Source organism: Hesperophylax consimilis, chromosome 7, assembly GCF_061612785.1.
Source record: "Hesperophylax consimilis isolate HC1 chromosome 7, BYU_Hcon_1.0, whole genome shotgun sequence".
NCBI lineage: Eukaryota > Metazoa > Arthropoda > Insecta > Trichoptera > Limnephilidae > Hesperophylax > Hesperophylax consimilis.
In genome coordinates, this window is record NC_142842.1 from 33,163,620 (window position 1) to 33,183,881 (window position 20,262).

The following is a 20,262-nucleotide window of genomic DNA, read 5'->3' on the forward strand; positions in this document are numbered from 1 at the left end:
TTGAAGGTTATATTTACCCATCAATGTAGTATATCATTGAAGAACAAGATAAAACTAATAAATCTAAACTAACCATGAAACTGAACAAGACACCGAAAAAAAAGAGTAACTGGTCAACTGGGAATGGAACGCAGGATCTTTGTCTTACCGGGATAACACCTCAACCAACTCACCCGAGTAACTGGTCAACTGGGAATGGAACGCAGGATCTTTGTCTTACCGGGATAACACCTCAACCAACTCACCCGAGTAACTGGTCAACTGGGAATGGAACGCAGGATCTTTGTCTTACCGGGATAACACCTCAACCAACTCACCCGAGTAACTGGTCAACTGGGAATGGAACGCAGGATCTTTGTCTTACCGGGATAACACCTCAACCAACTCACCCGAGTAACTGGTCAACTGGGAATGGAACGCAGGATCTTTGTCTTACCGGGATAACACCTCAACCAACTCACCCGAGTAACTGGTCAACTGGGAATGGAACGCAGGATCTTTGTCTTACCGGGATAACACCTCAACCAACTCACCCGAGTAACTGGTCAACTGGGAATGGAACGCAGGATCTTTGTCTTACCGGGATAACACCTCAACCAACTCACCCGAGTAACTGGTCAACTGGGAATGGAACGCAGGATCTTTGTCTTACCGGGATAACACCTCAACCAACTCACCCGAGTAACTGGTCAACTGGGAATGGAACGCAGGATCTTTGTCTTACCGGGATAACACCTCAACCAACTCACCCGAGTAACTGGTCAACTGGGAATGGAACGCAGGATCTTTGTCTTACCGGGATAACACCTCAACCAACTCACCCGAGTAACTGGTCAACTGGGAATGGAACGCAGGATCTTTGTCTTACCGGGATAACACCTCAACCAACTCACCCGAGTAACTGCTCAACTGGGAATGGAACGCAGGATCTTTGTCTTACCGGGATAACACCTCAACCAACTCACCCGAGTAACTGGTCAACTGGGAATGGAACGCAGGATCTTTGTCTTACCGGGATAACACCTCAACCAACTCACCCGAGTAACTGGTCAACTGGGAATGGAACGCAGGATCTTTGTCTTACCGGGATAACACCTCAACCAACTCACCCGAGTAACTGCTCAACTGGGAATGGAACGCAGGATCTTTGTCTTACCGGGATAACACCTCAACCAACTCACCCGAGTAACTGCTCAACTGGGAATGCAACGCAGGATCTTTGTCTTACCTGGATAACACCTCAACCAACTCACCCGAGTAACTGGTCAACTGGGAATGGAACGCAGGATCTTTGTCTTACCGGGATAACACCTCAACCAACTCACCCGAGTAACTGCTCAACTGGGAATGGAACGCAGGATCTTTGTCTTACCGGGATAACACCTCAACCAACTCACCCGAGTAACTGGTCAACTGGGAATGGAACGCAGGATCTTTGTCTTACCGGGATAACACCTCAACCAACTCACCCGAGTAACTGGTCAACTGGGAATGGAACGCAGGATCTTTGTCTTACCGGGATAACACCTCAACCAACTCACCCGAGTAACTGGTCAACTGGGAATGGAACGCAGGATCTTTGTCTTACCGGGATAACACCTCAACCAACTCACCCGAGTAACTGGTCAACTGGGAATGGAACGCAGGATGTTTGTCTTACCGGGATAACGCCTCAACCAACTCACTCGAGTAACTGGTCAACTGGGAATGGAACGCAGGATCTTTGTCTTACCGGGATAACGCCTCAACCAACTCACCCGAGTAACTGGTCAACTGGGAATGAAACGCAGGATCTTTGTCTTACCGGGATAACGCCTCAACCAACTCACCCGAGTAACTGGTCAACTGGGAATGGAACGCAGGATCTTTGTCTTACCGGGATAACACCTCAACCAACTCACCCGAGTAACTAGTCAACTGGGAATGGAACGCAGGATCTTTGTCTTACCGGGATAACGCCTCAACCAACTCACCCGAGTAACTGGTCAACTGGGAATGGAACGCAGGATCTTTGTCTTACCGGGATAACACCTCAACCAACTCACCCGAGTAACTGCTCAACTGGGAATGGAACGCAGGATCTTTGTCTTACCGGGATAACACCTCAACCAACTCACCCGAGTAACTGGTCAACTGGGAATGGAACGCAAGATCTTTGTCTTACCGGGATAACACCTCAACCAACTCACCCGAGTAACTGGTCAACTGGGAATGGAACGCAGGATGTTTGTCTTACCGGGATAACGCCTCAACCAACTCACCCGAGTAACTGGTCAACTGGGAATGGAACGCAGGATCTTTGTCTTACCGGGATAACGCCTCAACCAACTCACCCGAGTAACTGGTCAACTGGGAATGGAACGCAGGATCTTTGTCTTACCGGGATAACACCTCAACCAACTCACCCGAGTAACTGGTCAACTGGGAATGGAACGCAGGATCTTTGTCTTACCGGGATAACGCCTCAACCAACTCACCCGAGTAACTGGTCAACTGGGAATGGAACGCAGGATCTTTGTCTTACCGGGATAACGCCTCAACCAACTCACCCGAGTAACTGGTCAACTGGGAATGGAACGCAGGATCTTTGTCTTACCGGGATAACGCCTCAACCAACTCACCCGAGTAACTGGTCAACTGGGAATCGAACCCAGGATCTCTGTCTTACCGGGACAACCGGGATTTTTCTTGTTCTGTTTCATGTTTAGTTTCGATTTATTAGTATTATCTTCTTCATCAATTAAATATTTCTCTTTCATTTGAAAATATTATGTGCCGGTCCTGTGCCCAAGGAGCAAGTAGCCAAGGAGGCGATAATAACTTAGTACCTAACACAGCGCCCTTGAGGTTTTTTAATAGCACCATGCGCCGTTTGGCTCAGGGCCGGCCATGATCATAATTAGATTATTTCCAGCTCAATAATATCTTATTCAGTTCTTCCCATTTCATGAAGCGATTTCCACTGCAGATACGTAAGAATATTGGGAAATGGTAAGGGGCCGTCCATAACATACCTTACTCAGAGGGATGTGTAAACGATAACACGCTACTCATGAACCAAGAAAATACCACTCTCTACGAGCAAATTTTTTTTAGCAATTAGAAGCAAAACAAAAAATATTTAAAAAAAAACTAAAATAAAATATATTTATTTATTTAAACTACAAAAAGAACCTAACCCTGTGGACGTCCCCTAGTTGGTAAAAGTAATAATGATGGATTGATTGGACGGGTAGGGGCGTGGTGGGCGCATCATGTTGGCCTTGCGTCCCAGTGGCCATGGAGTCTCCGCCCGAGGTGATGGCCTTCAAGACCTCCTTCTCCGCCAGTGAATCTCGCCTCGCGGAGTAAGTCTCCATCCCAGAAAAATACAGACCTCTAGCCCCAATCTGTACCAGCGAAATATTTTTGGCCTTAAAAACCATGTTGTTACAAAATCATATTGCCAATCTTCAGGGGTGAATATGAATCCAATTCAAATTTTTTTTCGTACAAATGCAAATGGCGCGAAACGCCGCTGGCAGTTGCTTCATTCCTTTTCCTGTTAATCGTGGCTCGATTGGGAGTTTTTTCACTGACGTTACGCACGTCAGTCGTATTACCACATCTATGTGTAACATCTGGAAAGCTTTGAATATAAGGACACCTAATTAGTTTCAAAATAGTTTTCACTGAATTTTACTACACCCCCAAAGGATTCGCAATATTTGAGTGAAACATGGTTTATATAAATATTTTAAGTATTTTTTCATAAAATAAATAATTGACCATAAAGAAATTAATTAATTAATGTTTGCAACATCATTTGAACTGTATTAGCTTCTTGTGAATAAAGGCATTTAGCTTGCAATTGAGGAGCACACGTGAAAGCAATGCGATCAAACCTTCTTTAAACCAATTTGTTTATTTTTAGGCGTAATTGAATGTTCATAAGTTCATATGTGACGGTTTCAATTTTATGTCTGTAAGAGGTTTTCGCAAGTTTGTCACGGTGATGGGTTCCAAACACAAGAAATTAAAAAAATATATATTATAAGTTGACGTGCTGAATGGTTTTGTTCAATTGTTAAGGTCTAATTTATCAATATTTGGGATGGTCAAATGTACAAAAATATAATATCTACCTAATATTAGGTACCTATACATATTAAGGCTTTTAACTATTGTTGTTTTTTCTAAGTATTAATAATCCTTTAGTGCTTTTATATTTCTTTTGTATAGAGATGTTGATTTCATTGGAACTTCTAGAGTGAGCTAAGTGGCAGCTGATGTATTGTTTTTTTCTACAATAATGCTTGTAATATTTCTTACTGCTTTCATAGGTTAAAAAAGCTTGAGTATCCTTATAAAACATGAATAGCTTATCACCTGTAAATCAAAATTAACCCATCCAAAATGTAATACACCACAAGATTTACCCATTCAAAATTAACACCCAAGAATACTATTCCATCCATTATAAAACATAAGTTTACTTAGGTCCTTCGTGCACAAAGATACTTACAAGCCATGTGACTGTGATGCAACCCACAAGTTGCCTACTGATATGCTACTCTTTAAAGCTGGTTTCCATACAAGGCACTACCCGAATTATACTGAATGTGGATCATTTATCACGTGTAGCCGTGGGCTTAATACGAGTCAAGTGAATCGAGCGATGAAGACAATACTGCACTTCTTTATCTTTATTATACTCGTAAGCATAAAAAACGATCTTAAAGAAGATTTTGGGTTCTCCTATACAACAAAATAAATATTGATTGAAGTGCATTCGTCGCTGCCAAGAAATTACATGAAAATTATGTCAGATTGACATTTTTTCCAAACTAAATCCACGCCTTCTCGGCTAAATCGTTTCTTACGTATTCCGGTAAATTATAGTTAAATTTGCATTCATATTTTACCACCTCCAGAACAAATCATAAAATCATGCTCGGAAACCATTTCGGTCAAACGAGTAGAAGATGCGTACGCAACTAGAATAGAGTCCTACCAGCACTGTCAGTAGCGTGCAACTAAAATCATACCCATTGTCGACGCGTCGCGTTGTGTATGAAGACTAGCAAACTAGTATGATGGATACTCATGAGCGACGCATATGCTGCGCGCACAAAACTCGAATCATTTGTAAGTATCTCCATGTACGAATGGCCTTATCCGTCCAATATTATTATGCAATATTGCTTTCCATCCAACTTAATAGTAACACATAGTAATCTAAACCCAATCAATTTTTCAATGCAAGATTACTTAATCATTCATCATTAGAAAGCAATATTACTTACTTACATTATATCCTGTGTTAAAAGGCAATGTTATTACGCATCCAATTTGAAAATGAAAGATTACTAACTTATCCATCCAACATCCAGCAAGGCTACTTACCCATCCAATATTAAAATGCAAGGCTACTTACCCATCCAATATTATTACCATTACCTTTTGTTTTATTACCTTGCATCAGTCCTTTATCATGTGTAAAACGCTATCATGGTTACGAATTGCATTATATTTCTGCAAAGCACACATTTGCCTTTGATAAAACCGCCTTGCCTTATTTTAGAAACACAGAATTATGTAAAAATATATTATTATGTACCTTGTATAATTGATAAACTGTAATCAGCTATTAATCTTTTTGCTATCGCTGATCGCTATATCGTTTCTAACCATCCTGAATAGAACAGAAGCCAGTATGTACATATCCTAGTATGTAAGAGGTTCGGCATACCTACATACATTGTATAATTTCCTTCATCAGAGATAGGACCTGCATGGCATGGGTTGGTTAATCGCAATACTAACCAAACTTATGAAGCTAACTATGCATAATTCAAAAAGTTATCCCACAAACCCGTTGACAAAGAAATTTCCACTTAAGGTATAATACCGTACCTATTAAATTACCAACACATTTCTCCAGAGTGTGGGTACTAATTTTCGAATATTTTAGTTTGCAAACTAGAGTATGGGTAAAAGTAAAATTATTCATGAACTCTTCATATATATCGCTTATTTTTTTTTTTTTAGGAAGAACACTTTTTGCAAGATATGTTTTAAAATATTAAAACGAATTATGTATTTATTTGCGCCCGTACATGCACAATATGAGTATGAACAGATAGTTCTGTCCATGTAAAAACTCAATTCTTTGAAGAAAGGCACAAAAATACAATGTTGTATCGGCGATTCAATCTTATATTGTATTTGCTTGCCTATCTTCAAAGAATTGAGTTTTTATTCATATTTATATTGCGTATATAACAAAAAAATTGTCTTAATAATTTAAAGCATAACATGCAAAAAGTGTTTTTCAATTAAATAATTAAATTAACGAACCATCTATGAACACGTTGATAATAACGTACTTTATAAACTATTTGTTTCCTAAAATTATTAAATTAGCGCCATCTATAAACGAGCAGTTTATAAATAATTTTAAGCTTACCCTTAATAAATTTAGCATATTCCCTTTTACATATCTCATAATGATTACTGAGAAAACTATCCACAAATGTATAGATTGCAATATAAGCCCAAGCCATTAGAAAAGGCAATGCTTTCAACAAGTTCCGCAATATGCTTCATTATCAGTCAGGTAAGCATTTCAATTGAAGTAACCATTGATAGTAAGTGTTTTTTCTTTCTTTTACATTCTAGACTGGCGAGTGCGTCAGATTTACTACGGGCTGGGACAAGGGACATGACAAGAAGTCAATTGTTGTCACCAGAGTTTATTGGAGGCAGCGCCAGAGATCTTTATCGGTAAGCAATTTTTCACAAGACATTTTTCATAGATTTTCTGTATTACCTTTAAGGTCTGTAATTTTAGTTGATCTTTCACACGCACGTCTCAGGGATCTCATTACTACAACATTCAGTCTACTTTCATTCTTTCTCTGCCAGTTCCATGCCTCCCTTCCATACATCAGTGTAGGTACCAAGCACTCCATTGTGGACTGCTAGCGTCGCTACTTTGGACAATTTTTTGTTAGCGCCAACTGCGTTCAGTACTTACAATATCTTTGTCAGCCTTCCCATCTCTCGTAAACATACTTTCTAAATACACAAACTTATCCACCTGCTCCAAGTATTCCTCATTCACAACTATATTGCACACTCTTTTCGCATTCTGTCTTTCAAACACCATGACTTTAGATATTCTCGAAAATGCTAACAAAGAAATATTCCTGTTTCGTAGTGCTGATGAAATAATAATTTCATGAACAGTATTGTACTTTTTTAGGAATTAAATTTGTGCTTATGAAATATGTATATGTAAGTGTTTCTGAGCTCACTCATAGATGGCACTAGATTATTAGGTTACCCGTAGATGGCATTAGCTGTCCAGAATAATCTATCTATGTATATAAATAAAAATGTACATGTTCGTTTGTTTAAAATCTTAAATCTTTGAAAGTTCTTCACCAATCATTTTGAAATTTTAAGACAATGTTGCATTCGAAAACGCTTGAGTTTTCATATACCTATATCATATAGATGTCACCTGTGACAGGTAAAAACTTTATTTGAAAAACAGCATCTGTTGGACGTAAAAGCAACACACACTATTGTTTCTATATCTGCACAGACAGACTGAGCCGGCGCAAAGCGTGGCAGGATACAGCTAATGGGATAGTAATTAAGTAGAGAACCTCAGGTCGGGGTCCAGATATCACAATAAAAGTTCAAGGGTTTTGTTGAAACCGGTGTTTTATTGACTAAGAGAGTTGTGAATCCTAAAACGTTAAAATCTGACTGTTTATTTCACATTATTAATGTTTCTCTTTCCTAAGGCATTGTTAAATGGCTATTATGAGACAACACGTCATTAGTCAACAATATAAATTGAACTAATGAGACATTTGTATTTTCAGGCCGGATCGAACAGAAATAGCTGAGATGGAAACTGTTCTGTGATCCACAAATCATTCTTACTGCCGAAGAATCCACTTATATTAGTTATTTTTTTGTACAAATCATCCATAGTTTTAAAATTTAAAACCAAAAGGTTTTAGTTTTTACAAATAATCCCACAGTGATTCACAGAATACAGGGGTAAACTTAGTAACATTTTTGATTCAGTGGTTATAGAGTTGTTTCCTTGAACTAGTGTCAAATTTTGAGATCTGTAAAATTTGAACATTGCAGTAGGTACCTAATTCCATATTCTTCTGTCACAAGCCTCGTATTCACGGGCATTAAACTTCAAGCATTTCTGCATTAAATTTCATACACAAATTTTCGTCGCCAGTGACGTCATGCTCGCTTGGATATGCTCGCCCGTGAATACTAGGCTACACCTGTAAACACAATATTATTATGTTCTAAATCGGTGGTTCCCAATTAGTGGTACACATACCCCCAGGGCGGGCGGGTGCATTCTATACAGGCATTAAGCCCTGCCGATTTTACCCTTTTCGCATTGAAATATCAAATAATATTAAACTTAATACAATCCAACAAATTTTTCAAATGATTGTTCGGAATAATTTGGAAAAATCTTTGAAATATATAAAGTTTGATATTTTATTTGATTATTTGTTGTGAAAAATGTTAATTGGGCTGTAAAATACACACGCCTGCCCCACCGTACGCACACTGTGCGGTACAGACTATATGTACATTTTGGCTACAAGGGGTACGCGAGTTTGGGCTCATCCTCGAAGGGGTACTCAAGAAAAACCAATTGGGAACCACTGTCCTACATAATACATTATGAAGAGTGTATTAAAAGATTTATTGAGTAAATATCAAAAAAATAATTCCAAGCAGGCTAATTTTTGAAAAAATACCATAATTTTCATTTGAGGCATTTTGTTTCATTTGTTAGTAGATCCACTTGGATCACTTATTGATATCATTCAGCTTTCCCTAGTTGAGGTGAGGTCAGAAACCATCAGTAGTTCAAAATATAAATGCTGTTCCAGGAGGTTAAATGTGCATAAATATATTTACTGCAGTGTTAAGATGGGATACCACCAGAAAATTTAAGATGTGCCAAATTTTATTACATAGAGTGTGCCAAATTATGAAATGGTGTGCCAAACCTTGAGAAATGCGTTACGCAAGATATTTTATCAGTTTACCCCAAGCAGAATGTAAAATATTAATATAATTTAGAAGCAGTATTTTTTAATATATTATTTTCAATTTATTCTGTTTTCTTTTCTTTGTTTTTCTGTTCTATCTTTTTGTTTTTGATTATATATTTTGTTGTATCTCTATATGGAATGTGTGGGACTGCACTAACCTCCCCACATACAGAAATAAACACTTTATTATTATTATTATTATTTAAATTTGTTTGGTGAATAATATCCATGATGATGCTTCCATTATTCTTATGAAGCAGTATTAATAAGTTGGGTAGTTTTCAATAAAACTGAATAATTATCGGGAATGTGTAAAGCTTTCTGTAATGGAGAAGTTGTACTTGCATTATAATTTGGGAGTTCACATCTCTGTACATGGTTATAAACTATGAAACCCATACTTTATAATTATGCAAATAGCTGTGGCTTATTTATAATGTTAGGGCATAAACATAGTAACAATAGTAGATTTAATCATTCATAATATATAATGTACGTAGGTAGATATATTATGTAGATTACAAATCAATAAAAATACATATTTTGTCTTACAAAATTTACAATGATCACGAACATGTGTATATTTATTCCGAATTTTTTTACAACTTCTCCACAATGAAATTATAGAAATGAATATTGATTGAATCAGTTACATAGTTAGATATGTGGTGGAAATGATAATGACAAACATGGATAAATAATATACATATTTAAAGTGTGCTATTTATAAGGTTCACAGGTCTCGGAGATCCGAGGTTGGTGACAGTTGGGCGATGTCTCTGTTGCACGCAGTTAGTAATGTTCCTGTACAGATAACTGTTACGGATTTGACATTGACAAATGGTAAATTATATTCGTGTTACTCTTAAGAATATTACTTGGATGAGCAAATATTTACACCAATTATTCTAAGCCTAATAATTATCTATGTAATAAACAGGAAATAAATGAATTACACTGTAATTATTAAATAAACTATTTGAATTCTTAAATTGACTGTAATACATGGTAGGATAAATCAGAGGTTGGCTCATTTATATTTCAATAAGATCGAAGTCATTTTGTACCGGAAAAAGTCTGGGAAAAAAACACTTTTCATTGTTCTTAAAGAAGTATAATTTTTGTAAAATTGCGTCCACATTGCATTTTGAATTGTTATTTTCAGAATGTTTTTCTATTTAGTTTTCTTAATTACGAGTAGATAGGGAGGTAAGAAACCCAATAAGATTGTAATGAAGTTGATTTGAAAAATAATAATATATTTTTTACCTGAATTTGAGAGCTTTTTTTTTTCAATACATACACGATAGTTTCTTATGAAATTTGTTGGAAATGTTGTTGTGCCCATAGTGGATGGATTGTTATTACTGTTAACTGTTGTTAAATTGTTGTTATACCTCACTTAGCTCAATTCTGCGATTGCAGTAGATCCCTTTCCTACATTCACTGTTACGGTTACCTGGCACGTTATTCCAATCCATGGCTGGGGCAGGGATAACTTGACACGTAACTATTGAAGCGTCAATCTTTTATTACATTTTAATGCTAACAACGTTTATTTAAACTACAAACATAATAACGTCACCTCAAAATCAAAATGGCAATACAGTTTTACTAGTAAGTTTACTCAAAACAAAACAATTGGATAAAAGTAAATTAATTAATGAAATCACATAGAAACATAAATAAATCATAATTTATTATACATGTATTTGAAAATTACCTAACTCCTATGAAAATTTTGTAAACTTCTCAAATCCAAATTAAATATTGAAAATTTTGGTAGAAATAATAGACACACTTCTACAATTTCAACTTTTTTGGATTGGAATTTTCATTGACAGTAACGAAATACATCTAAAACATTTAAAACTTAGCTTTACATACTGCACACTGCAGTGCACCTCAAGATAGTTATAATTTCACTGGACTGCAAATGTAGCCAGCCGCACTATAGGGGTTAAAAAATGTTCAGTTCATGTACAAGGCTAAAATAAAGCAAAAATATTTATGGTGAAATAATTTAAAAAAAAATTTGGTCACAAAATATATCGCTGACGGCAATCCTTCACTTTCAGGAGAGATAAAAAACTGGCGATGATTTTACCCAAACAGAAGGCAATTGACATGCGCGGTGATTCTATTTTCATTGCAAGATTATTACTTTACATTGAAAAAATCCTAAATTAATTCAACCAATGTAGGTTTATTACAGCAGTCAAATGGCGTTGCAGGATGACTTACGCGGGGATGGATTGCCGTCGAAGATATACACAATGATAAAACACAAAAATGTGTGTTTTTGTTAAAAACACAATTAATGCACAAGTGCCCTTTTGATTTTAAGGCGACTTTATAGATAAATATGTAGTATCTGAAATAATGTGAACCAACTTTATTGATTCCATTTTATTAACCCGTCGTCGGTGTAAGTCCTATTCCATGGAAGAATCATTTGTATAAACGTTCAGGAGGGACAAAAACTATCTACGGATACGCGCTCTTGCTCGCTTATGCACAGAGGATGGTTCACATGTGGTATTGACTTTAACCGTGTACAAGCAGGCTATTTAACTAAAAGTGCCAAAAAATGTATTTTGAAATTATCGGCTCATACGAAATTAAACGAATTTTTTGAAAAAGAATTCCTAAAATCACAAATTTTTTCTTGAGTACTTAATTTTAATGATTCTCCTGTCTTATTCTCACATTTCTTAGTTAATCTAACCTTTTTAGTTATTGAATAAACATCACTGAATGCTTGACGCACAAAATGTAAATGCACAACATAAGCAGGCGTCATTATGTGGCGGCAATCAATGGGTTAAAATTCAGATCAACAATACACACATTTCTTTCATTAAAATGTGTAAGAGCATTATTATATTAAAATAGATGGATTCTGTATCAAAAGTAATTGTTTTTGAAGCTGTAAATACATGCTGAGGTATACAAACTGCGAACATCTACTGCAATCAACGAATCATAGTTGTAGTTTAACTTAAGAAGCTCAACAAACCGCTTATTGTAATCTTAATACATACTTGCACACTGTGTGTCATACAAACTCACTCACACAATCACATGCATTTTGTACTCATTAATCTCATTCCATTCATTGTACTCTTCTCACTTCCTCTAAAGAACAAATCGGAAACAATAAACTCTGTAAATAGCTTCTAACGTAATAAGACGAAGCGATATACTAAGAATAATTAATTAAATCAAAACTTCACTTCAGTGTGGTTTTGGTAACAAAATATGTACTGACAAATTACTGTAATGTGTGATGTATTACTTTTGTTAATGAATATGAATGTTATGAGGATGTAAACATTATGTAGGTATATGTATCAAAATAATACATGTATAATACCTTTTATAAAAAGCACTGTCTTTTATTGTTACACTTTTTATTTATTTGATCTATAATCAATATTCTTCAATAACCTGCAACTACATACAATTCATCAGAAAGGAAATGGTCGATACATAATGTCAGTTTTTAGCTACATATGTATTTTTACTTTATTTTCAGGGGTTTGTTGTTCGTAAACCACTAGGTTTATTTTATATTACATAGTTATTCAATAAGACCACCAATTCAAAGACTGATAAACAGATAGAAAACAATTTAGTTTTACAAAATCAACAATAATTTAATCGCAAAATGTTACATAACATCAAATTTAGTACATACTTGTAGAATCTGAATTTATTGTTATTTATAGAAGCAACAATCTTCAAACAATTATATTAAATATCTCTTACACCAGTTGACACAAGTAATGTCAACTATCTACACAGTGTTCGGAAACTCGTAGTATATGCGGGAAATCGGTGAATCTACATCACAAAGAAAACTCAAAAAACTTTTTTTTATCGTTTCGAGCATTTGAATTTTTGTTTTTTTTTAAGGGCGGAGACGTTTTACACATAGTTCCCGTGAGCACTTAGGCCATAGGCCCACTGTGCTATCTCCCATTTTACCTCAATCCTTTAACAACAACCCAGTCCCTTTAATAAAGTTCACCAGGGTTGTTATTGGGTATGTGGCTATGTCTTCTGGTTCTACCGTATGTCTCCCCAGGTATCTGAGTCTAGTTCCCACCAGGGCAGGACATTGGCACCATAGGTGAATTGGAGTCTCTTCAACCTCTTTACATTTCCTGCATCTATTGGTGTTTTCCACTCCCAATTATCTGCATGTGTCTCCTGCGATGGCAGTGTCCTATTAGTAGTCCTACCAGTTCCCTTTACGAGTTTCTGTCCATATCGAGAAGTTTCTTGGTTCTTCTAGGGTCTGGTCTTTTTATTTTTTTACATTTTCAGTTTTTTTTGGCAACTAAAGGGTTAAAGAAAACTTTTGAGCTGGGTCTACGCTTCGGAGCATTTTAATAGACATTAAAAAGAAGGTATATATTAACCCTCTAGCGACCAATATCTTTAAAATTTAACCAACTAATTCCAACTTCTGACTTGGTTTATTTAAAAACAAAAGCCCAAATCAAAAAACTTATACCAAAAAATCGACTCAAAATGTGATGGAGATTCACCAGTTTCCCGTTTGTATTATGAGTTTTCCGGACACCGTGTATATTGTATGAGATAAACAGAACAGATACATTGCAACAACGGTGCAAAATATAGTGAAACAACAATATTTTAAAGATGTCACAGACGATAGTATGTTTATTGGTGGTTGGGTGATAATGCCCCCTTGAATTTCCTCCATCTTTGGCCAATATTTCACCTATTCCTCTACGCAGATGTAGCATAATACATAATCAACAAAGTTTCACTAAAACATACAATGTTATGTCAAAACGTGCTACGTGGTGTGATTGCGTTGAAAAAGCCAGCTTTTCAAAGTATAGATTATTAGTACAGTTTTATTCTCTATGGCTCTCGGCTGACGCTCTTGAAGTAATAATCATGTATTGTTTCATAGTGTTTTCACACAGAGTATTGAATTCCTGTCTAAACATAAAGAAACATATATCAGAAAAATGCATTTTAAGTAATTTTCCGGAAGTCTACCCCGATTTTTAAAGTAGATTCAATTAATAAAGAAATGGGAACATTTACACAATATAACAACACCTGAAAAAAAAAAAATTTAACAGAAAATGTATTAAAAAATAATGTGTTCCTTGATTTTCATTTATGAGATAGAAGATGTGTCTTCAATGTTGGCATATTTTTGGGAATAAAATCGCATTTATGGCACTTTAGCGGGGTCGCCATATATTCCTTATGCAGGTCATCGGATAATTTTTTAACACAGTTATTTTCTTCAATCATCTTTAGCAGGTCTGAAATGCAAAATAATACACCATCAACTGAGACTTCTGGGGATAAATTGTTGAGATTATCTAAATACAAAAATAAGATTTTACAAAGCTATTGTAGAATTCATAATCAGTTGAACAACGGCTACCCATATTTAGGCCTCATCGCTGTAGGCCTTGAACGATGGCTGCCTAAATTTAGTTAGAAGATTTTTCTGAATTTATTTTTAAATTTCCGTAAACAGCTCAATTATAAAACCTACAAATATGGAATAAACGATGAAATATAGGTGAATTCATTTACTTCAAACCACAGTAAGCAGTTTATATATAAATAAGCGCTGGCGAATCCAAAAGCGAATGCCCGGAAATCTCCATCGCTCATGGCAATTATTTTGTGAAAACCCCATCACTCGAGTGGTTAAGTATCTATACAATGCATGGTTCTTGTTAACTTCAGGAATAAAACTTTGCATCTAACAATAATACAAAATGTTGAGGTCAGAATTGTTCAACTTCACAAAATCGCTGGCTGAGGACACGAATGTTCAATATAAGTATGATGGAATTTCTTGTTCAACCATAAATATATAAGTATTGTCTAAAGCAGTGATGAGAAACACGCGGGCCACACGCGGCCTGCAAGCCAATTTTCTACGCCTGCGAGACTTTTTGCACTTCCCAGTCTTAGCTAAATAAAATCTCAAAAAATTCTGCTTTATGAGGGTAGGTGTACTTTCAAATTATGTTTTTCTATATTCTATGTATGTAAATAACAGAAGAGAGTTTTGATATGTCTAATTTAAGAGTAATCGTTCAGAATTCCGGGTGCTATTATCGAATATTTAACTTTTCAAAATCTTTATTACAAAATATGAAAGGGTTTGGCAATAAACTTTTGTCTGTCTATTTTGAATCAGCCTTTCAAAATAGCAAGTATTTTTAATTTTTTTTCTTATTTCAGATTGATAAAATCGACAGAATTTATTGTTTTAGCCGTGGAGACGAAATTTTTTCACCTGCAGTGAATTTTTTTGTATTGTATAGTTTGTTTATCAAAAAAATACAGTTTTAAAAAATATAAATAGGTTTGCAGCACCACCGACTGCAAAATCAACCACGTCAAGCTGAATGTACCCTACCCCTTGCGGCCCACGAATAAATTGAAAATAGATATATTGGCCCTCTGGTTAAAAAGTTTGCTCATCACTGGTCTAAAGTAATACAAAATCATGATTAAAATATGCACAGTGCCCAAAAAGAATTCTGTTGAAAGCGATATAAATCATTTCAATAAAATTTGGAAGTGCCAAGCATAAAATTGCTCAAATATTAATAATAAGGTCTACTAAGGGTCTAAAATAATTAATATCTCTTAGGCTACTTCCCAACCATCCTATTCCGTTTATTCCATACATCGGACACACTTGGGCAGTCACAAAAAGGAATTATTAAAATTTCCACTTGGTAGACTAATTATTTACCTTCAGATGGAATGAAGAAGTTGGTTGTGAAGCTATTCCAGTGCGTTTTACTCTTCAAAGACGGTGACACCATATCATCGCTGATGACATGAAGATGTAACCTCTGCATGCTGGGAACACTGTGGTAGCCTATCTTAAAGGTAACCTCATCATTATCCGCGATGACTTTCCGTGCAACTGTTTCCATATGTTTGAGCAGGGGCAAATGAGTTTTATCCAGCTTAAATATATTGTTGATATTCTCTTTCGGTAAAACTAAATAGTGAAATTTAGCTTTGGGGTAGCTGTCCTTTATAACTGTAACTTGTTCATCTTGTATAACGATGTTTTCAGGGTTTTCCATGCTGGCCACTAATCCTTGAGACCAATGATTTGATGTTTTTGATTTCTTCTCCTCTCCTGCCGAAACCGTCTCAATCGTTCTTCTTTTAGTAGCCGACATTGCTCTTCCAGTGTTGTGTACAATAAACCTTAACAGATCTCGGTTTAATTAAGAATACCAGCAATTAAACAACAATACCGCGTAGCGCCGGTGTAGTATTATTATAATATTACGAATTATGTTTTAAAGTACTGCGCGCTAAATAAACATAACCTGTAACAAAACTGACAGTTATTGACAGCACTGACAGAAGCAGTTGCCATGTTGCCAAATAGCAAACAGTTGAAAATCGGGTTGGTGGAAACCGGGGAAGGTTGTTTCAACAATGTTTTTCTTGGTAAAAGTACTTACCTAGTAATTCTTTTAATAATATTTTATTTCTAGCCAGATAACATTTTTCTAGACGTCAAAATTTAAATGTGAGCGGTTGATTGAGAGTGGTATATTTATGGGTTGATTTATGATTTAAATTATTGGCGAACAATGCCTGAAAAATGAAACAATGCCTGAAATATTTAATTATATTCATGCAAGGATAAAGACAAAATATTTTGATAAACTTGGCGAATTCCGCTGCACACTTAATACGATAAAAACATGTAAATAGTACATAGTTTCAACTTAATTAGTACAATAAATAACTATTTATATGGTGGGAGATGGTAAAAGATGAATGGTTCCATTTTTCTCAATCAAAGTAAGTTTGAAGAAAAAAATAATCATTAATTATTAAAATAACCCAAACTAAACCCTAAAAACCTATTTTGTGCATATTTATTTAAACCCCCTACTTAAATAATTGTCTCCATTAGGTATTTAAGTTAAAGTAGAGTTTTGTTTTTAAAAAGAACCTTTGCTTGCAGCGGAATTTGACAAGTTTACCGAAATTTACTTAAGATGTGATTTATTAGTTTTTTAAAACAGTTTGTTCACGATTCTAAGTGTTTCAATAATTTTAATATCTGAATCGAGTGTTTTGATTTATTTTTCACTATCCATATTATCATATCCACGTCTTGGAATAATTATGAAAAATTATCTTTCCTTCGAGATGTAGGTACATTATCCTATGCGGAGTTTATTGTTTATTTACATGTTGTCTTTTTTGTAAAATGATAATAAAATTATTTTATTTGTATTAGGATGAAAGTAGAAGGCAATGAAATCACGGTTTTATTTGTATTAGGATGAAAGTGGAAGGCAATGAAATCACGGTTTTATTTGTATTAGGATGAAAGTGGAAGGCAATGAAATCACGGTTTTATTTGTATTAGGATGAAAGTGGAAGGCAATGAAATTACGGTTTTATTTGTATTAGGATGAAAGTGGAAGGCAATGAAATCACGGTTTTATTTGTATTAGGATGAAAGTGGAAGGCAATGAAATCACAGTTTTTCTTACACTTAAGTTATTTTATTCATCAATTTACCTTTTCAGATTTGGCTAAGATATTATCAGTGTTAAATTGTAAATACACGGATTGAAGGTCAGTATTTACTGTGTGATTTTCATTACTCTACAAACTACACTCAACTCAAGCAAATACAAATGTTTATCTTACCATTCAAAGTGCTCAGGTATTTTAAAGTAACTTTCCTTAATTTATTATTAAAAATAAACAAAAAGTAATTCTGTGCGTGATGACGTCCTACTTTTGAATTATGAATTTCTTCTTTTTTATTCTTTGTACATTTCTTTTAATCTCTTAAATGGTTTTGTTATGAGATGAAACAACGAATAATAGTGCTTTATAATAAGAACATTAATTGAAAGTTTTAAATAACTAACACAATTATTGAACACATTTAATAGATTTTCACATAAATATTATTTCTGAATTGAAGACATTTTGATTTGATCGTGCTGGATTTACAAACATTTTGAAAATTTATAAGTAGTATTTTCAATAGATTTTAGAACAGCATTAACGAAAATCACCATAATCAACTTTTAACTAATACAATTTATTTCAATAGTAAAGCTATAAAAACAATAATAAATGCCACATAAATAATAACGCAAATTTCTTTTATATTTGCAACAACAATAACTATTAATCCAATCTTGCATAACAGTGAAATAATTATTACCAATCAATGTTATTTTTTTCTTACAAACTTAACAACGTGCTTTAAAAATGTTCACCTACTGAAATCGAAAATATTATGTTTATATGAAAGCAATTTCACGTTGACTGGCTTGCTGTTACCAGAGGTTTTAAATATACCCTTTTTTGTTACAAAGACAAATAACTTAGTTCGCATTACTTGATTTTTATATACACAATCTACATGTTTCGCTAACAATGTTCGCTTCATCGGGAGTAAATGTACACTTACTATCTTACTAAGTAATAGATACTGCCTGCTTTACACCACCTTTTTTTAAATCAAGTTTGTCTATTCCTAGCGATTCGAGATGAAAAAAGGACGTGTTCTATTTTGGTAGTTTGTACCGTGAGTGGTATGTCAATGTTGGTACCGATTTTCGTACAGTTTCAGATGGCAGACATTATTTGACATCTGTCATCGCTCATTGTTTTAAGACGATGCACTACGTGGTAATTTAAAATCATGTGTTTTTGGTTTGAAAATTTGGTAGCCTAGAAATGTTTCATATGATTTAATTAAATACTGTGAGTAGAATACATCCTGGCCTTTGAAATAATCGAGTATTTTTTAGATAAGTCTTTTTATAAGCCCAGAAAAAATTAATGTATAGGCCTGTGAAAACTGCTTTTAAGTTCAAAATCTCCTACTTTCGAACCCATTTTCGGTTATAGTTTTATTGTATAACGTGGAAAATTAAATTATTTATTAAATGATCGAAAAACATTTAAATATTTGTGCCTGAACATCCACAAAATAAAATAAAAGGCACTTTTTGGCCATGTTTTTTTCTTGCATAAATCAAAACAGGTGGATGGTGTGAAGCGGGAATTTTAGCCTTATCGCCATCTACGTAAGGTGTGTTATTGATAGCGGCTCGATTCATAATATTACACGACGTAGTGCATCGCCTTAAGTAACTATATTACGTGAAAATGTTGCTTGTTTATTCAGTTTTATATTTTAAATATCAATAAAAATACTACAAATTTATTTATTACTACTTGTGAATGTGTATAACTGTAAGGGTTTATGAATTTCGCATGTATGTTTGATGATTTGACATTTTGTTTTGAGGAGATGTACACAAGAACTTTACATACGTACTGTTAACTCATTCAGAATAAAGAATATCAATGTGTGTTAACTTCATATTGTTACATGCTTTTATTAATTGATGAACAGAGCCATAGTTGTGAAAGCTATTGCTTTGGTATCTGCGCTGCCGTGTTTTGATGGTTTCACCTTATATTATGTTATACGAATATCTTATCAATCAAGGTACGGTGATAAGGCAGGCAATTTCACAGAGGCATAGTTACCTATAAAAATCATTATGATTAAAGTTCAAACGACGAACGGATAGACAAAAACATCGTTTGGATAACGACCAAGCACGTGACACAGTTCGAAATGATAGTGAGAGATGCTTTCATAATTGTGATCTAAGGCTATGTTTAAGGTGTTGCCAATTTTTGATGATTTAGTACCGTCCCAAAATATTATTTTTTCTAATGGCAATCTGTATGAAATCGTAGGTATGCAAATAATGATCGTGTAAAGAGAAGATTTTTCATATAGGTCCCGATATGGGGATCAAAATGAAAAAAGGGATGGTGTAATGTTGCATAGGTGTACATTAGGGTGTATCGATTTTTAACTTTTTTTTTGTTTTCAAATTCCAAGTTGAAATAAAGTTGCTACTAGGTACCACATTTTACCACAATTTTTTTTGGATTTTTAAAAAAATGTTTAGGTCTCCCGCACAAGGCCTAAAGTTTAAATTTTTTTCAAAAAATATCAATTTTTTTTTTAATTTAAAAAAATAAATTCATAACTTTTTTGTTTATTCAAAGTTAAAAAACAGTAATATTAGGGCATAAAAATAAGTACGAAACGGTT

The 20,262-nt window shown here is 34.7% G+C and overlaps 2 protein-coding genes across 3 annotated transcripts in view; one reads left to right on the forward strand and one right to left on the reverse strand.

The window, feature by feature from the left end:
- Nucleotides 1–8,287, forward strand: part of Nmdar2 (glutamate ionotropic receptor NMDA type subunit 2) — a 415,630-nt gene extending 407,343 nt beyond the window's left edge. The window contains exons 15-17 of one of the 2 annotated variants that reach the window (XM_089633428.1): nucleotides 3,237–3,347; nucleotides 6,661–6,765; nucleotides 7,878–8,287. In XM_089633428.1, coding sequence (XP_089489554.1) covers nucleotides 3,237–3,347; nucleotides 6,661–6,765; nucleotides 7,878–7,920 — 259 coding nt within the window. In that variant the 3' untranslated portion in view covers nucleotides 7,921–8,287. Of the gene's footprint in view, nucleotides 1–3,236; nucleotides 3,348–6,660; nucleotides 6,770–7,877 lie in introns of those variants that run through there. The other variant, XM_089633429.1, reaches the window with a different exon arrangement.
- A 174-nt stretch (nucleotides 8,288–8,461) lies between these two features.
- Aptx (aprataxin) lies at nucleotides 8,462–16,490 on the reverse strand. Its single transcript, XM_089633430.1, has 2 exons — nucleotides 15,871–16,490; nucleotides 8,462–14,410 (listed from the first exon to the last, which is right to left on the reverse strand). Exons 1-2 carry the CDS (start codon nucleotides 16,310–16,312, stop codon nucleotides 14,256–14,258), a joined length of 597 nt encoding a protein of 198 aa, XP_089489556.1. The 5' UTR covers nucleotides 16,313–16,490; the 3' UTR covers nucleotides 8,462–14,255.
- Nucleotides 16,491–20,262: the final 3,772 nt, after the last annotated feature.